At 38.0% G+C, this 18,865-nt stretch overlaps 1 protein-coding gene across 1 annotated transcript; it reads right to left on the bottom strand.

The window, feature by feature from the left end:
- Positions 1-1,729: 1,729 nt before the first annotated feature.
- Tango14 (transport and golgi organization 14) lies at positions 1,730-8,015 on the bottom strand. Its single transcript, XM_083124714.1, has 4 exons — positions 7,555-8,015; positions 6,578-6,709; positions 4,635-4,893; positions 1,730-2,737 (listed from the first exon to the last, which is right to left on the bottom strand). Exons 1-4 carry the CDS (start codon positions 7,853-7,855, stop codon positions 2,647-2,649), a joined length of 783 nt encoding a protein of 260 aa, XP_082980840.1. The 5' UTR covers positions 7,856-8,015; the 3' UTR covers positions 1,730-2,646.
- Between the last annotated feature and the right edge of the window lie 10,850 nt (positions 8,016-18,865).

The raw sequence follows: 18,865 nt of genomic DNA on the forward strand, positions 1-18,865 counted from the left end.
AGTACATTAGTGTCGAATCCATAGTTTTCAGTGTGTCTAATCTAATTATGACCAAATACTGTTGTGACACACCCCTGGCACCCCTAGGGGTGGGGGTGGGAAGGGGGCGACATGTAAAAATAATCTAAAAGGATATCAGTGTGGAATACATAGTTTTCGAGGTCGCTAAGATGAATAGTGACATTCCCAATGCCATTCAACTCCAAGACACCCCTGGCACCCCTAGGGGTGGGGGTGACATGAAAAATGACCGATATTAGTGTGCAATCCATAGTTTACGAGGCTGCTAAGATGAATATTGACACTCCCAATGCAGTTCGACTCAAATTCAATTTACACTATAGTTAGAATTCATTATTTTCCTAATAGAAGATTGCCGGACCCTGTGGCCGAGCGGTTAGCACATCACGCTGCGACGCCAAGGGTCCCGGGTTCGAATCCCACTCGGGCTTGGTTGTTTGTGAATGTCCATTCATCATTTCATTACTCATCCCTATCTTCACAAATTAGCCAAGATGCACAAAACGCGAAGTAAAATAAAATATATCAATCAATCAATCCTAATAGCAGATTGGGATAAATAAATACCCGGGCAATCAGCTAGTATTAAATAAGAAACAGATAGATATTCAACCAATTCAATATTAAATGGCAAAGCATTCCCTAATGATCTTCTATGCAAGCTCCTGGCTGCAGTTTGCCCTTATATACAGTGTGCATGTAAAGTTGAGAGCCAATCATTAAAAAAGCATTGAACAAAAATCATAAAAACACTATGTATTAGATGAATGAGTATACTTTCAACATGTTACAATACCCCTCCCCTATCTTGAGTTCAATTTCAGAATTGTACATGAAAGGTGTAAATGGGATCACTGAAATGTATTAAATTTAAAGAAATGGAAGAGTGAAATTTGTTTGCAACTAAGCTGATGCATCGGTATCACAGAAACTGGACAATACTTTTCCAGAGTATTGGAATCTCAAAGGGCCTGCAAAAAATTGCACATAACATATTCACAGAGTATAAATATCCTTGAAATCATGCAAAAATACATAATTTCTGTAAATTGTCCATGTGAACACACCAACAAAGTCCGGAACTGAGCAGTGAATGTGACAATCATACCATTGCTGTGGAGTGTAGGTGTATACTTTTCCACCATCTTTAATTCATCTACAGCATACAGTACATGATTGCCACTTGCCTTTACTTTTGCCAAATGCAATAGTATGGTATGGAGAGAGATTCAAGCCTTCAGATACTACTAGTGTGGAATTGCATTGACTATCTACCAAATGTACAGCATGCTACGATGCTAGAGTTTCGGGTTCGAATCCTGGACTGGGCATTCTTTGTGCTTGTCCCTTCATCAATTTTATCATATCAACACTCATCTTCATCTTTGAAATTAGCCACAAGTGGCAGAAAACAAAGTAAAATAAATCAAATCATACATACATATGTAACTTACAATGCATGCCTTTTGTGACGTTAGCTTGCTTTGCTATATACTAAATCTTTATATAAATAGAAAAAGTAATGAATCTGTGCCACATGTCTGCAAAATACAATACAAAAAGACATGTTCTTAAGGAGCACTCACAAGAACAACCGCTTGCAAGTCAGGATTCAAACCTCGGAACTTCGGTGGCGAGATTGAAAGCCAATCATGTATCATTCTCGGCCACTGAGCAGCCTACACTTCTTCTAATAAAACAAGGCAAGTTTCAGTATGTCAATAATCTACTTGATCTTCTCAAATATACAATATATATATAAGTATCTATACAACGTAAATTAACAATTCATTTACATCTGGTTTTGTTGCATAAAATAATCTACAATTATGCTATTTACTGTCCTGTTTGCATTCTGTAGCAGACAGTTCACTAACATACATATCAAACTAAACATAGCTGTTAATAGCATCTGTTTGTGCATTTTTTATCACCAATTTAAGTTTTCGGCACATGAAAAATTAACATTCATAAAAGAAATTAAGTTGTCTTTTTACCTTTTGAGATTTGTCTTTCTTAATGCATTTCCTTCGTTAGAATGAAAGTTTATAATGCTATTTCTATATAATACTGACCAATCACAGACCCCTCCCTTGATTTTTGATACAAAATACATTTTAAATACAAATGTAAACAACAAAGGAATGTTATGCTAAAATCTTTACCTGAGCCAAGCAACAGTAATTGAAATACATTCTTACACATTTCCCAGCACATCATCTCGTATTTTTGAAATTTTATATATATAACTTGGTACATAAATCATATAATTGATTACCCAAATGAAGGAAAAGATATCATGCTGATATGAAACTCCACTTCATTGACAAAATCAATCACCAGATAATAAACATAAGAAACATTCAGTTACAGACAACTCACTTCACTGACCATCTTTTTTTTATTAATATACGATTGTCAATTACATACAGCATTCCACATTTTGTATATGTATTGAAAAGATCAAAACTGGATTCATCACACTGATCTTACAAATGTCAATTATATTGGTACATCACAAATTAAGAACCATCCAAAAGAAATATAAAATACTCAGAAGGAATTATTTTTTTTAAAAAAAAATCCCATTAATAAGATGATACTTCACAACACTAGGAGGAGATGTCATTTACCAAACCTCTGTTCACATTTTCCATATGTTCTTAATAAATTCACAAAATCCCTCACATTTATGTGATGATGAGTCGGTACATGTCTGAAACAAAAGAAGCAAGAGAAGAATTAGAATAACTGGTTGTATAAATAAAACTTGAGTTATCACATTCTTTATCTTAAAGGTATAAAAAGGCTCGAAACCTGTCGACACAAGCACCTACTTACTCCTAATTGAGCAGATGATTATACACTCATGCACATAATGTATGTGGTATTTATTGCCAGCTCACTTGCAAAGAGCAAGTTTCCACACTTAAATTAAAATCATTGCACCTACTAGCAGCCATCATGTACCCTCTTGAAAATGAAATGTGATTCTTAGAAAATGCATCTTACGCAAGCTATTGGTGATTACAAGTTAAAAGTACAATATGGGGCAATATTGCTTTTACTTTAAAGGCCACCACCCCAAATAGGTATAGTTACCCCGTGCATATAGCATCGTGCTGTGAAGGCACATTTAGGGGATGTGGGGGTAAGGTCCCACACATTCTGTCTCTGCCATTTTGGAGGTGGTGATCAGCACAATGCTTTGGATGCCTTTACACTCCAGACTCATTGATTTATGACTGGGTGAGACCCAGAGCCACTCTATGCAGGAATAAGGTCGGAAAAATTCCGACCTTAGAACACGCACCCTGGATCTCCCACGTGGCAATTAGATGCCCTACTGAGCACTGCAGCCCCTCCCACATAAGGAAAGTGGTTAACATATGAAGAGAAAAGAATGAATATGCACCAAGGATAGGAAACATAATGTTATCATTCTATACCCTTTCTCTTTCAATGCAAATTATCTTTGAGCCCTGGAACAGTCTTCTGCTGCACACCACAAGGCAACACTGTTACCAAAAGTCCCATACTGTGCTCTCATCTGGGGATCACCAAAACAGAGTATGAAGTAGGATCAGCTGATGGATGGTTAAGGCTGACGTGACTTGTCTGCATTAGATTTTATATTTCTGAAGCTTCTGTTGTTGCTTTTTTTCAGTCCCCTTTATGCACATATACGTTAATTGAGGCTGGACCTACAGTTTAAAGTGGGATCTGAATCACCATGTGCTTCCACCGAATATCGAAAATGCAACCCATTGATTACAATGCAATGAAGTTACCAGAATGCCACTGGAGAAATGAACTTTGGATAAAAAATTTACTGACAATTGAAGGGCTCAGGGATAAAACAGGGTAAGTGACATTTTGGTCATTATTAAATTACACAGTAAAAAGAGCTGTTCTTCAATTTTCACATGTAGTTGCCATGTAATGCAACATTGGACCCATTGAATGCTTCTGAAATTGGTATACAGAACACGAAAGTGGTTTAATGCTTAATAAGCTCAATTATGACCAAAACGTCAGTAACAATGTTTTACCCCCGAGCCCTTCAATTGAAAATCTACTGATTTCTTATTACATGATAAATGTTCCATGTAAAGACTTCTTTCTTTAATGCATGTAACTAAAATAAAGTGGCAAAAATGACACTCAAAGTAGGTTATTTACACAAATATTGGATTGATAAAATTATAAATACCCTTTCATTGACATGCATCTATAAAGCGACACTGACAGCCTACAGAAAGCGGACACTAACTGTCCCATAACTTTGTCCTTTGTCAATTCAAAAAAAGTTCACTAAGCACAGATAGGCTAATCCTACAGAATGGACCTACAGTTTAAAATGGGATCTGAACCACTATTTGCTTCCACCGGGTATCAAACCTGAGAGCCCTTGATTACAAGGTAACGACCTAAACCTCTGTACAGTGTGCCTCCCCACTATAAGGTTATGGCACTACCACTACACCATTGGGGAGGCTCTTGACTGTTCACTATTGAAAATGGTACTCAATAATTTTGGCGATCTGTGAGAGACTACAATTCATCAATTCCTATATAAACATAGTCACTTGGCTACATCATAAAATACTTACAAAAATTCGGTTAGTTTAATCTGCCACGGCAATAGGCCAAATGTACAAAAAACTTTCCCAACCATTAGGGCAAGGTCAGGATCGGGCACTCCAAGCACGTCTTTCATCTTCTTCTCCAGGAAATCTTGCGTTACATCGGATGATTTCAGTGGACCATTTTGAACCATGTATCCTAAGTCACGGGTCACATCTATAATACTTCCTTTCCCATCACTCCGTGAGAAAAAGTTGACATGTAGCAAATGTGTATTTTTAATTCCTGCAAAAGAAAACAAAATCATGGCAGCTACAGAACATATAATCTTGTTTCCCAGTTGCATTAACCCTTTCCCCATCACATAATTAAAATGTAACATGTATACCCCACAGACAACCACAGCGGCGGCAATTTGGTTCCAAAACTGAGAAGGGGGGGGGGGGGGGGGCAAGAACAACTTACTTTCCCTTGGTAGAAAAGGTTTAGTAGTGCGAGGGCAAAAGTGGCAGTTGTCCCCCACCACTGCCAGAAATAGAGGTTTGGATAAAAATATACAAAACCATGATTAACAAATAAAATACTTGTAGGCATTGATTTTCTTTCTGGCATCAACAGTGTGCAGTACCGGCACATTTTATACAGGTTAGTGGGGTATTATACCATGTAACCTAGTTTATAGCCGGTAAACCAACTTTTTCATATACAGGGTGTTCCAGGAGGAAGCAGTAATACTTTGGGAACTGGTAGTATGGGTGATTCTAAGTTCATATGAACAGAAATGAAAATGATGTAGGAAAACAAACAGTAACAAGTAAAACGTGGTAATGTAATGGTAATTGTGTAAGTAAATACGAGAAGGGACATGCTGATACTAATCTTTATTGCATGAATTTGTGGTGTAGCAGTAATTAGTACACGATAATTAAGTAAGCAATAAATGTAGAACTGCCCATTTCAGTCGGTTGATCAGTCAACATCTGAATTCCACCTACCCTAATCGATGGAGTGGTCGTTCTCGTGGTCTGGTTCTGTGGTCACCTCGTTCTCCCAACCTAACCCCTCTTGATTTCTGTTTATGGGGGTGGATGAAGCAGGAGGTTTACCAGGAAAGGGTGAATACAAGGGATGAACTGCATATTCGCATTTTGAATGCTGCTGCGTTAATCCGGGTACTTTGTAGTGCAACACAAGATGTCCTCCGACGTGCTCAGAAGTGCATTGATATTGGTGGTGGTATTTTTGAGAATCTGCTCTGACCTGCTTTCATTTCTATGGTCTTTTCTCTCCTTACATTCGTTCATGTGAGTACTGACCAGCAGGTGGTAACATTTCATTTTTTCTACATTTATGGCATGCCTCATTACTTAATTATCGTGTACTAATTACTGCTACACCACAAATTCATGCAATAAGGATTAGTATCAGCATGTCCCATCTTATATTTACTTACATAATTACCATTACATTTCTATGTTTTACTTGTTACTGTTTTTGTTTACGTTTTCCTACATCATTTTTATTTCTGTTCATATCTCTGTTATCGTTCAAAATCAGACCCACGTTTATATGATTTTTTTTGCTTAGAAACACCCACACTACCAGTTCCAAAGTATTGCCGCTTCCTCCTGGAACACCCTGTATATGTAAAAATTTCAGGAGTTTTGCTTTTGGTTTTACTTGCATGCCTACATTCATGTTTTATATCTAATCAATCTAGATGGGGTGTATAATAAATACGTACAATAAATAAGAATTGTTGCAGACAGAGTTTGAGGTAGATATACACTCTCACCGTCTTGCAGTATGAAATATTCTACTGTGTATTTAATTCTTGCTTTGAAATACAGAACATGCATTCATGATTATACATATATATATATAAAAAAAAGCACACTCATACATTTCGTAACACAATGCAATGGAAGGTTTACTCCAAGTTCTACACAAAATATGCAAAAGAACTCACCATTTGAAGTTCCATTCATCTTCTTGGAAGTACATACTTTTCCATTTTTACCAAAAATAATGGCATCTGAATATTCTTTTCTTTTATCACTTACATATGAATATATTTGGAATTCACTCTTCTTTAATAAACCTGCAAAGTAGAAAACATATGTTTATATGTCCCTTAAGAACAGAAAAATGGCAACGGTTTGGATTGTTTTATGTTTTTTTTTTAAAATTCTCCTAGCAGAAAGACTACTATCACAGAATTTTGGAAATCATTCTAACACGAAATTTGAACCTTCCTTAAAGTAATAATGAGCACTATTTAGATTCGAAAAAAAAAATTAAAAAAACAACTAAAAAATTACCTTACACAAAGATGCATGCTTCCCGTGGACAAGCAACAGAAAGTATTGTAGACTTGTAGAAGTAAATCGGAACCTTAGTAGAAATGAAGTTAGGGACTCCAAATAATATTCACAACTGTACAATTTAGTGATTCAATAATGTGAAGATGAAACATAAGGCTCACACAAACAGTTACATCGAATTTTGTAACTCTTCCATATGGATAACATAATATAATTTACTTTATAAGTGAGCATATAGAAAGTTGTACTGTACGTACATGAAGATATATCCTCGATGTTTCTAAAACTAAACTTAAATTTGGTTCATTCTCAGAACAAAATAACATTTGTGTAGATTGAACAAGACTTAAAATTTTGTTGTTTACAATAAAATTGTACTTCATGAACTACGTTTGGAAATATATTGCCTCTGCATAATAATAATAAACCTCTTTGCAGCACCAACATGAATTATGATGCAACAAATCAGAAAAACTTAACATATCCTAAATATGCTAAAATATTCAACTAGATTCCAGTACTAAATCATTCATATGTAAATTATAGTTAAATCCTTGGAATCTGTATGATTACGCTAATTACCGGCTAATTTTATGTACAGTAGGTAGTTAACATTACATACCATCATGATCATAAAAGCTCAAAAATGAAATACCAGCAGCAACACACCAAATTATAATATTAGCTAAATCACAATATGATATTTTTTCTTCTGTCATCACCACTACAACATGAGATGGTAGCTTTTTAATATTTTTCGCTTGTCTTGAAATGTACTTGAGTTCTTCTTCGTAAGTCTTGTGACCTCTCCACTTTTCACATAACAATGTCCACATTGAGTATAAGAAATTCAGTACTGAATACAGTGCGTGCAAAACTTGTAGAATTATCTTGTACATACTTATAGTTATTTTTTGTGTCATACAATGATTCCAACACCATATTAAAATCAACTTCCATTAGAACACGTAACCCCAACTAACGTTCGAAGTCCGACGCGTCCCATCATCCTACGTAACTTTTCACAGCTCGACAGACGGAAAGACACAGATCGCAGAGCTAGGCGGCTCACAGAATATAAATATATACAGTCTAAATACACTGGCTCTGCTGACGGCCTTCGGGCCAATCACGTAACCTTGCGTTTACATAAATTTTCGTTTTTGCTTTGTCTTTTCTCCCGTATTCACATACTTAATTGGTTTAAGAGCGGAACTTCCTTGTGTTGTTGTTTTGCTCGAGTCAATGCCATTGTCAGTGACGTCGTTAGGGGCGCCGGGGGCACTGCCCCGCAAACGTCCACGTGGCACCGGCTAATGTTTCTGTATTTCACTGGAATTTTTAATTTCGTGGCAAATATTGCAAAATTGTTCTTCAGTAAATTTTGCTTAAAGTTTGAAACACTGCTCCCAAATTATCTGCAGCATGAACGCCAAAGAAGCACTTGTCTTTTCGTATTTCTTCCCTGTCGAAAGACAGATGCAACGCACGAGCTGCGAAGTCAAAATTCGAGCCGATTGACTGGTAAGCTGTAAAAGATGTCCCTCGGGATAGAAATCACTCTTTCCGGAGCTCTTTGGAAACAATTTTCATTCCTGTCTCAGATTACGGAGACAGTCATAGTGTGGTCCGTGTGATAGAAGGTACAAGATAAAACTTTAGGGGGAGGGGGATTGCCGCTAACACATGGCTATAATGAAGAATAAGCCACCCCTCATTTATGGAAGATAACGAGGTATGTAGTAAATTATTAACAATGATCTACACGCTTTAGATTCATTAGCTTTTCAAATTCTAAAGCGCTTTCTGTTATCATTTGCATAATTAATCAAGGAGGATGGCGGAGTGGTTAGCACATCGCGCTCAGAGGCGCAACCACGAATTTTTGTTGGGGGGGCAAGTATGAGGATAAAAGTACCAATAATAATAATAATTTTAATAAAAATAATGCTAATATTAATAATGTTAATAATAATAATAATGTTATAACAATAACATTATTATTATTGTTATTAATTTGCTTTATTTTACTTGTCTTTTGTGCCACTTTTGGCTAATTTGCGAAGATGAGGATGAATGATGTTATGATGAAATAGATGAATGGACACTCACCAACATCCATGCCCAAGCAGGGATTCGAACCCATAACCAACATTTTTATTAGTAGTATTAGTAGTATCAAACACGTTACTACCCTCTTAAATTATGCAAAAAGGAGGTAGAAGTTGGTGCTAAAGCATTTGTGTTCGAACCAACGATTTGAATTATTTTCTCAACACGTTCAATTTCACATTAATAATGGAAAACAAGCATACAAACTAATTTTGAAAGACAGGAAATGCTTGATAAATGCATTCCAAATATAATTCTTTTTTACATTAACTTGTATAACTTTTATGCATGATATATGTTTTCACACATACGCAACATGCAGCGACGTGGACACTAAATTGTGTGCGTATTCAAAGTTTCCTTAATACGTACATATTACAACATATATTATTTAAATACATTACACAACCAATTCACCTATCTCACAATAAACCAACTGCAAAAATTACATAAATTGTCTCTCAAATGTGCACGTCCCCTTTCCCCCCAAACAATTGCTCATGCATTTAAGACAAAAATCAATTAACACAAGTCTTATTTCTCTGTCTGGGAATTCACAATGCATTACAAAGAATAATGATACACTGCGAGCGAAGTGAGAAAAAAAAATTTGGAACCAATTTTTTTCCAGGCTTAAATCAATATTGATTTAATAAGGCGCAAATAATTTCTTGGGACGCCAATGCATTCTCTCTTTTACAACTTTTGTGCCTCTCCGATGGTGTAGTGGTAACATTGTCGCCTTGTGATCAAGGTGTCACAGGTTCGATACCCGTTGGAGGTACATGGCACAATGGTTTGGGTCACACTTTACACTGTAGGTCCAGTTCCGATTAGCCTTTTTGTGCGTAAAGCGGACTTAAAACCACAAATCAATCAATCAATTTTACAACTTATTTCTATTTAGATCGTTCGGTGCCCAGGACCGACTCCCTCCGCTCCCCTTACTACCGTTCTGAACTTGATAAGATAAAGAAAGGAAGGGATTACGGGTGAAGCGAGCAAGAAAATTATACGAATAGTGTTTTTATTTGCATAAAATTTGAAGTTGTGGGCGGTAATTGCCATTTCTAGTAAAAGTTTACTCTCAAAACCAACATGGTTATTAATATTGCGTGCCTAGTGGTTAGCACATCGCGCTGCGACGCCAAGGGTCCCGAGTTCGAATCCCGGTCGGGCTTGGTTGTTTGTGAATGTCCATTCATCAATTTCATCATTTCATCACTCATCCCCATCTTCGCAAATTAGCCAAGAGGCACAAAACGCGAAGTAAAATAAACTAAATCAAATCAAATCAAAATTAATATTGCGTAATGATTTGATGTGTGTTTTCAATATTATTCTTAGCAAAGTAAATTTAAGTCAAAACTATTTGCTTATATATTATATCAAGATCTCTCCCTAGCAAAATTTTGGAGGGAAGGGAAGGTTCAAAACAAGATCGTTGATCGAAGGTAAATACCACCCTTAAATTTCGCATCTTGGGCGTTACTATCAATGCTATAGTAGATTGTATTTATTGCAGCTAGACGCACACATTGTAGAGTTGCAATATTATGGTCCAAAGGAAGGGAGGAAATTACATTTTTAGTAAGTGAGTCTCTCGGAGGTCCACACCCCCTAAACCCATCTCTAAATACATCCTTGGCTCTGCACATTGAAACACTGTACACTAGAGGTGTGCGCGATCCAGGGGTGGCGCCAAGTATGGGCGGCCAAAGTTTTCCAGCTTGTCAAAATGTAATAATCAAACTTCGTGTCAAAAATATAGTGAAAATGCATAGATAATGATAAATGTACATTTTTTTTAAGATGTGACAGTCAGCCAGTGGCCAAATCACACCAGAAAATCTGGCACCATCAGCCGCAGTGACCCAGTTGGTAAAGAATCTGGAAGACTCGGGTTCGAATCCCGGGGCAGGTGATCTGGACCAAGAAATTTTGCAGCCATTTCCCTGTTTCTGCGATGCTCTGAGACCCTTGTATCACTGGGTACCTGGGAGCAATTCTGGGGGTTACAGGCGGCCGAGCGTGATGCTGATCACATCTTCCCAATCCCAACTAAGGCCGAGGTCAAGAATATGTAGAGTTCTACCATAGAATAGTAAGGTTCTACCTACGCATCATTCACCCCATATGCCTTCATGGCATGTGTTCACATGCACAGGGGTACCTATACCTTACCTTACCAATAACGAGATTCCGAAAAGTAGCGACATCTGAGAGTGGGAGAGGGTATCTCTTCCCGATCCCGACTTCAGGAAATTCCAAATCATCATACATAGTATACGGACGCAACGAAAATGGTTAATTTTGGATGTTTCCTTTCTGCATCATAAGCAATAACGGCGTCATGCAAAAGTGACTGGGGGCGCAATAATATTCTAGGGAGCAGTTACATTACTTGCACAAAGAGCCGGCCCAACGAAGGACCAACTCGGGCACTCGCGCGTCATTGTTTGTGTACGAGTTCATAGGAGGCTGAGACTGGTACTTCCATGAAGAAACTAATCTGATATTTCCTGGTTTTATGGATTGTTTTGACACACTTAAATATAGGTATTTAAAGATTAATAAAATCATATTCTGAACAAAGTACTACATGCAAATCGTGTTCTTATATTCCAGTCAACAGTTCATATGCACTATTGCTTTCAAGGCAGCCCGCAGGATTTTTCTCAGGGCAGCTGTGCTTAAGATGGGAGAAAGGTGGGCTGATGCTTTCCCCCCAGTTAAGATAATTCTCATAAAGCATCCCAGCACAAGGATAATTTGCATAGGCACATAATCTGCTGTCTTTAACAACACCCCTCGTCGATGTTTTCACGCTACAATTTCAAAATTTGAATATGAAGTATTTCTAGAGATCTCATGGGGGGTAAGTGCCCCCTGCGGGCGCCCTTGATTCCTTTTAATTATAGAAATAAATCATGATGTAAAAATGGTATTTTATATGAAAAATGTAAATTCACTACTGCGTCAAAATTCAATTACAGTAAACAAAAGATAACTATGATAGAGAATTGTATTGAATGTTGATAGACTAAACAATAGTTTGACATTGAACACATCGAATTTTGCAATTAAATATAAGGAATCGCACCAGTGGCACATCCGAAATAGAAATAAACAATGGCTTAAAAAATGTATTGGCCTCATAATTCTTGCCTTTAACCTTCAACACGTTGTGCTTATTGCGCTTAGGTAATACGACATAACGTTTATTAATTGTAATATTTGAGGTTGAATTAGTTACTTATTTGGAATCATTTTTTATCTTCATGGATTCTAAAGAAACCTTGATATCTTCTCTTCCAAATATAGACAGGGACCAGAGGCGTATATTCGGGGCTATCTAGGCTATCTGCAAACCCCAGACTTAGTGAATAAAATACAGAAAAAAAATATCTATCAGAAAATGTGCATAAAATGTTCATTGTAATAGGAAGATGAACCTGATTTCTTAGAAGAGTTGGAAACATTGCCCGCTTTCTTTGAATTCGCGAAAGGGCTGGCCCAGCGCGGCGGGCAACTCCACGGGGGTGACGGGCAAGCTTGACAGGGCTACCACAAAGATCACCCGATCAATGTTGCAAACCAATTTTTCCCAGCATGTAATTTCCCCAGGATCGGGGAATTGTGGAGCCAAACTGTTACAGGAGAGAGAACAGGGTTGCATATGGCGGGGGAAAAAACCTATGAACTTCCTCAACAGTCTGGGTCTATGTTAAAAACCAATTTTTTCCAGCATGTATTTTCCCAGAAATGGGGAATTTTGAAGCCAAATTATCGCAGGCAAGGGGAAAGTGTGTCATATGGCAGCGACAAGAACATCATTGAACGCTTGCAGAGGAATTGAAAAAGAGGACGTTGACCTTCAAACAGCTAGAGATACAGTGGGGAGTTGAAAATTGTTGGTTGAGCGGGAATGGTTTATGAGTGCATCTAAAAATTACCGAAATGACAAGGACCAGTTCGAGTCCAAATCGCGTCGAGTGGTCTTGGTGCGTGGAATTTATTTAGAGGCAGCGTGTGAATACAGTAGTGAGTGGATTGTATTTTTGTGAATGATATGTGCTGTGTTGCGTAGTGAACTGAAATGAGGGACATAATTAACAAGCTGTCTATTCGGCTTACGAATGACGATAAGCTCCAAATCGTTGTGGATTTTTCTTGTATGTCCACTTTATGAACAGATAAACTAATGGGGATCGGACATACAGTTAAAGTGGTATCTAAACCACCATGTATCGAACCCGGGACCCCTTAGTTTCAAGGCAACGACGTTACCACTGCGCCAACAAGGAGTACCCGAACTTAAAATCGTGAAAATAGGTAGGTTGAAATTTTATTATTATTCTCGTATACAGGCCTAAATAATATTTCACAATATGGGCGTCTTATTTATGCAAATAAGAATGAAAATCTTGAAATCCTTTCCTTACTGACAGTGTACATTTCCATGTTTTATTTATGAGGTATATATATTTTTAATCACAGAATCACATCACTTCAACCAGCCACCCCAAATGAGTTAAGAAAAAAGAAACACCCCCACCAGCAAATTTTTGCCCATTCGAACACTATTATATGGTGCGATAGGTTCATAACCCAGTATACGCCACTGACAGGAACAGTGTTCCAAACTATTTGCTGTAAACAAAAATCTATGAAAAGAACAAATCTACCATGTTCAGCATTATCCTGTTCGCCATTAGCCCTTACGAAAAATGACTATGATAAAACAGCTGCCTTTGGATACGTTCCTTGGTGTGTTCCTCATCGGAAATTAAAAGTGTTACTGCAGTTAGAAATTAGTGGCCGCAGTGGCTCAGTCGGTAACGCGTCTGACTACCATGCTCGATCCCATCGGATCCCGGACGGTTCAAATTCGGGAACTTTTCTAACGTTGGAAGCGGCCCCGGCGCCCACCCAGCGTCGAATAAGATGGGTACCTGGGGGAAACCCTGGAGGGTAAAGGCGGTCAGGGGCGTGTTGCTGATCACATCACTCCCACTCACGACCGGATCAAGAAAGTGTGGGGCGTTACCCCCACACCCCCTATACGCCTTCATGGCGTGGTGCTAAGCACAGGGGAACACTTTACCTTTAGTACACATGTAAACGTTTTGAGAAAATCCATGTTTCTGAAGCTTTCTGATCGATGTGTTGGAAAGAAAGTTGCCCGTGTTCTAATTTACCATTTCATCATTTTATAAATCTTAGTATAATTTTAACAAAAACGTCGCATACTAAAGTGTGGGGCGTTACCCCCACACCCCCTATACGCCTTCATGGCGTGGTGCTATGCACAGGGGAACACTTTACCTTTTTTTTTTTACTAAAGAATAATTACATGAATGAAAAAGTTAAATGGAAATAATTTAATGATAGATTTAGTTTACTTTATTTCACTTTTCTACCATTTTTGGCTGATCGCGAAGGCAGTCGATGAGATTGGGGAATATGGTATATTTTATTTGGTAAGCGCTATACTTTTCATATTTCAAAATATAAAACATTTCTGATTCTAAAATGGCGTAACAAAACGATTCTTTCACCTTTTACTGATATTTTCAAATCCCAGACTGCTATTCAGAGATTAAAATTAAGATATGAAACTATCAGTAATTTTAGAATATTTCTAGGCTAAAGTTTGCAACGAAATATTTCAAATATAGTGCATGGCTGGAGAGGGTCGAGGTATCAAATAAGGGGGGGGGGCAAATCGCCACTTTACGCCAACAGCTTTAAAATTATATATTTTGATCTGTAATTATTGTAGCAGGTAGGTACTTGGTATTGCGTTTGAATGAAATCAGTTTGAGCTTTACATGTCTTTTCATATCAATGGTCCCTCTTAGATGTTTCAGATTTGAGAGAAGAATCTAAAATTGAAGGCGACCCCCTCCCCACTACCCCCAACCCCGAGAAGTCTAAAATATCGATCATGTCTCGACATTGGCACCTAAAACTAACCTCCCAACGTAAAAATAAATCACCCGTGAACATGAGAATGAACGGTGTTCCCTCTCTCTGAGGTCTAAAGCTATGCCATCAGCCCTAAACATGACGTTTAAAATAAAACAGTAAACTATTAATAAATCTAAATGGCCTTCCCACGAGAGGAGGTGGTTCATACATTCCAAAGTTTGCAGCGTTAAAGCCCGAAAGGGCAGAGAGCTGATGGTGTACCGGAACGATACTCTTTTTATGTCCTTTCACACAGATAATATAAATTAGTAAAGAAAAACCTAAGGGGAGAAGTAAAACTTACCAATATCTTGATTCTATGTCAGGCGACTAATGGACATTTCCACTCAATTTTTTTTACAACAATTTTAAAAACTACACCCTGGAAAAATGACCCCTGCAAGTTCTCGCGTTTCTCTGCGTCCAGTTTAAGGCAGAAAAGAGACTTCAAAAGTTGCGAGGCTAGCGTTGCGCTGAAAACACGCCGCCGCCATGTTACTACGTCACTCCTTAGGGAGAGCTCGTTTGTCGTCTGCTTCGAGCGTCCAGTTCCGGATGGGTAGCCCACGGTGAGCGAACACTTGCAGCTGTTTTACAAATCTGTAATGATTTAAATAATGGAAGAAGGAGCGATAGGAGAAAGGAAAGCTATGCTTTGTAATGATCATTCTTCTATGAAATATCCGTGCTGCTCACGTGCAAGATAAATGAAAGGGTTCAGCTGCGTGTGTGTTCTCAGGCCATACGAAAAATATTGTTTATAAAATTGGTTGCTGACGAGACACTCAAAAATATTTTTTAAGCTTATATTTATCGATATTTACCGTAACCTATGTAGTGCAAAATAGGAATTTTCACATTCTTCACTTTATTTATAAAGCCTATTTAACTTTCTTTTCCATAAAGCAATTTCAGTTTGTGTTCCATTTCTGTTGCGCAAATTATGATCAAATATTTTTGTGCAGATAAGAGAAAATACACTGAGAAGATTACATTAGTTGCACAGTACATATCTATACTTAGTTTATGTATAATTATTACAAGGAAATAATGTGTAAAACCATGGGCGTATTTAAGGGGGATTCAACGGGTCCAACCCCCCTCTTTTTTGTTCACTAAAATTACCAGTTTCCTTGTTCTATCCGCTTGTTCATAAAAAAATCCTTCGGACTTATTTCATTCTCTTAAATTAGATACGTATAGGACGGGATACGGATGGGAAGGAAATTTCGTAATTCCACACACCAGATGGGACTGCAGACCAATATCTGCAATTTCCTGATAGTTTCGGAATTTCTGCGATAAGAAACTGCATTGAGACTATCAAATCAGTTATTTTTTCCCCCCTCGAATCATATTAAAGAAATTTGGTTCTTAAAAACGTAGTGACACAAGATGAACAGAAAAGTATCAATACTTCGAGACTACAAACACACAACTTTGTCGGGTCCAACATCCCCTCCCCCCATGCTCCCCAACAAGCTTCCGGCCAGCAGTGTCCTGGATTTTCACTTACGAAATAAAGCAACCCTAATCATACCAAAAGTTGATCCATCCCTCCCCCCGCGTGAACTATATATACACGCCCATGTGTATAACAATATCCCATACTGAAATGGTACGATATAATTATTTTGAATTTTGTACTGCGAAAAAAGCCGCCTCATCTCGTTACCCCGAACGCATTAATTGGTTGGTTCACAACTTCACCACTAAGGATCCTATCGAGACGAGACATGGCAGCCTTGGTCTCGTTCTGGTTGAGAGCTGTAAATGTCTGTCTCGTGTTTATTTGTAAATGTCTCATTGACAGTCTCGTCTCAATTTATAATCATCCGTCTCGGTTTGGGAGGGCAATTCTCGTTCTCGTCTCAAGTCTACAAAAATATAGAATTAACAACGTATGCAGAGGCTTATCATTATAAATACAAATAAAACCTTTCTTAATATTTTTTTTATTATTATTAATTTTTTTGACTCCTCGTTTCGACGGTACGAGCCCTCGAAAACTAAATATTATCCTGCTTATATATGCAAACCAAACTGCAGATTGACAATTACCAGGAATGAACTGGCGTTGTAATTACTATACACAAAATTCATGATTTAACTGAGGAAGTCGCATGTTCCAGGTTTGACTCGACCGGGGCATGACTGTTTCCTTGTGAGTGACATTTCATTGAACTGGAAATTGTTACATGGGAGGATGTTTGCTCGAGACTTTGGGGACAGCTAGGGGGATGCTTCTATTGTTAATGTTAGTGTTGCTCACGAGACGAGGCATGTTCCGTCTCGTCTCATAAAAGGAGACGGGACAAGTGAATGTTTTCGAAATGAGATGGGACAGGAGAAAAAGTTCGTCTCTTATCATGGCAGGTTGGGTGATACTTAGATTGTGCAATTGGTGGTAGTGTGTGTGTGTGTGTGGGGGGGGTGTACTCCTGCACCCCGACTTCGAATACAGCTTGTAGTTATTCATCTTCATTGTAGCGATTAGCCAAGAGTGGTAAGAAATGTGATGTTAGAGATGATACATAATAAATTAACCATGCGTTCTCATCGTTGCGGTTAAACAAAGTGAACGGAAAAGCGACGTAAAAGTAGGCTAAATACAAAAATTTGCAATATATATGTATTAACTGAAGAAAACTGTCATTTACTGAAGGAAATTAAAAAACTCGCCGTACTTTTTTATACCGTATCACCTCTTATATTGCAGAAATTGGCGTGTAAACCAGTGTGTTCAAAAAGTACAAGTATTATCTTAAAATTTGTGAAGGAAATATTATGACGAAAATAACTGTAATTCCAGAAAAGGCATTCCTATAACATTAAGTTCTTGCCAGTGAGAACTAACCTATGTATTCGCAATGAACAAGGCTGTTCACGTGTTCAGCCATTGACTGTTACAAGGTTTGCTTTGTCACCCTAATGGGAAAACCCTCTACCGAGTGGCTGAATTATAGTAAATACTACTATACTGCTAGGGCATAATTCATCTCCCAAGAAATGGAGCACAGATTTTTGCACTGGAAGTTGTAAGATACTTGTTTTACACAGTAACAAGTGAATTTTCTGTCGCTTCCGTGGCTCATGCTAAGTTGACGGGACGAGCAGAAGCCCCGCCTGCACGCATTTCTAAGTGATGACGTCAGAGGACCTCCTGTCTGTGGAGAGGACGTTTTCAAATCCGTGACGTAGTAGGTGAATTTCAACCGTGTTTGAAGGTGTGTTTCTCGAGAACCGAAACAAATATCGCCGAGATATTTTGCACATCTCATGTTTGTGTCATTATCTGTAAAATGAATGGTTTTAAAACGTTTTTCATGTCAAAGTGGAAATGTCCATTGCAGTGCACTGATGCGCGATTTTGCAGTCGGTCTACTTTCTGCAAATGATTTAAATGTAGCTACTTGTATAAACTATATATGCACAGTTATATCGCTTGGTGTGCTGGAAGGAAATCCAAACTCATCACTACAATTTCCAGAGTAAATGGCGAAACACTCGTTCTGCAGTTATTATACTGTGAACAATAACTGTCCCTTCTGACCAAGTCTAAATTTGGAAAGGGAAGGGGAGATTACCTAGGCTTGAATTTCCAAGAACTTACAAGGTGCACCTTTTCTCATGGCCGATGACCTTTTCGACAGCAAGGGGTCTCTAAAGAAAGCTCGTGTTCGGCGGAAAGTGGATCGGAAGATTTAAAGTTAAGCTGTCCTCTGTGACCCTCCCCCCACCCGGTGCATTGTTATATGCGAGCGCACTTGTAGGTACAAAACCTGGCAGTCTTCAAAGCAAAACTGGATACAGATACAGCGAATTCATACGGGGATACTTGATTTGCA

The sequence above is a fragment of the Lepisma saccharinum genome, chromosome 6 (genome assembly GCF_977018435.1).
Source record: "Lepisma saccharinum chromosome 6, izLepSacc3.1, whole genome shotgun sequence".
Lineage (NCBI taxonomy): Eukaryota > Metazoa > Arthropoda > Insecta > Zygentoma > Lepismatidae > Lepisma > Lepisma saccharinum.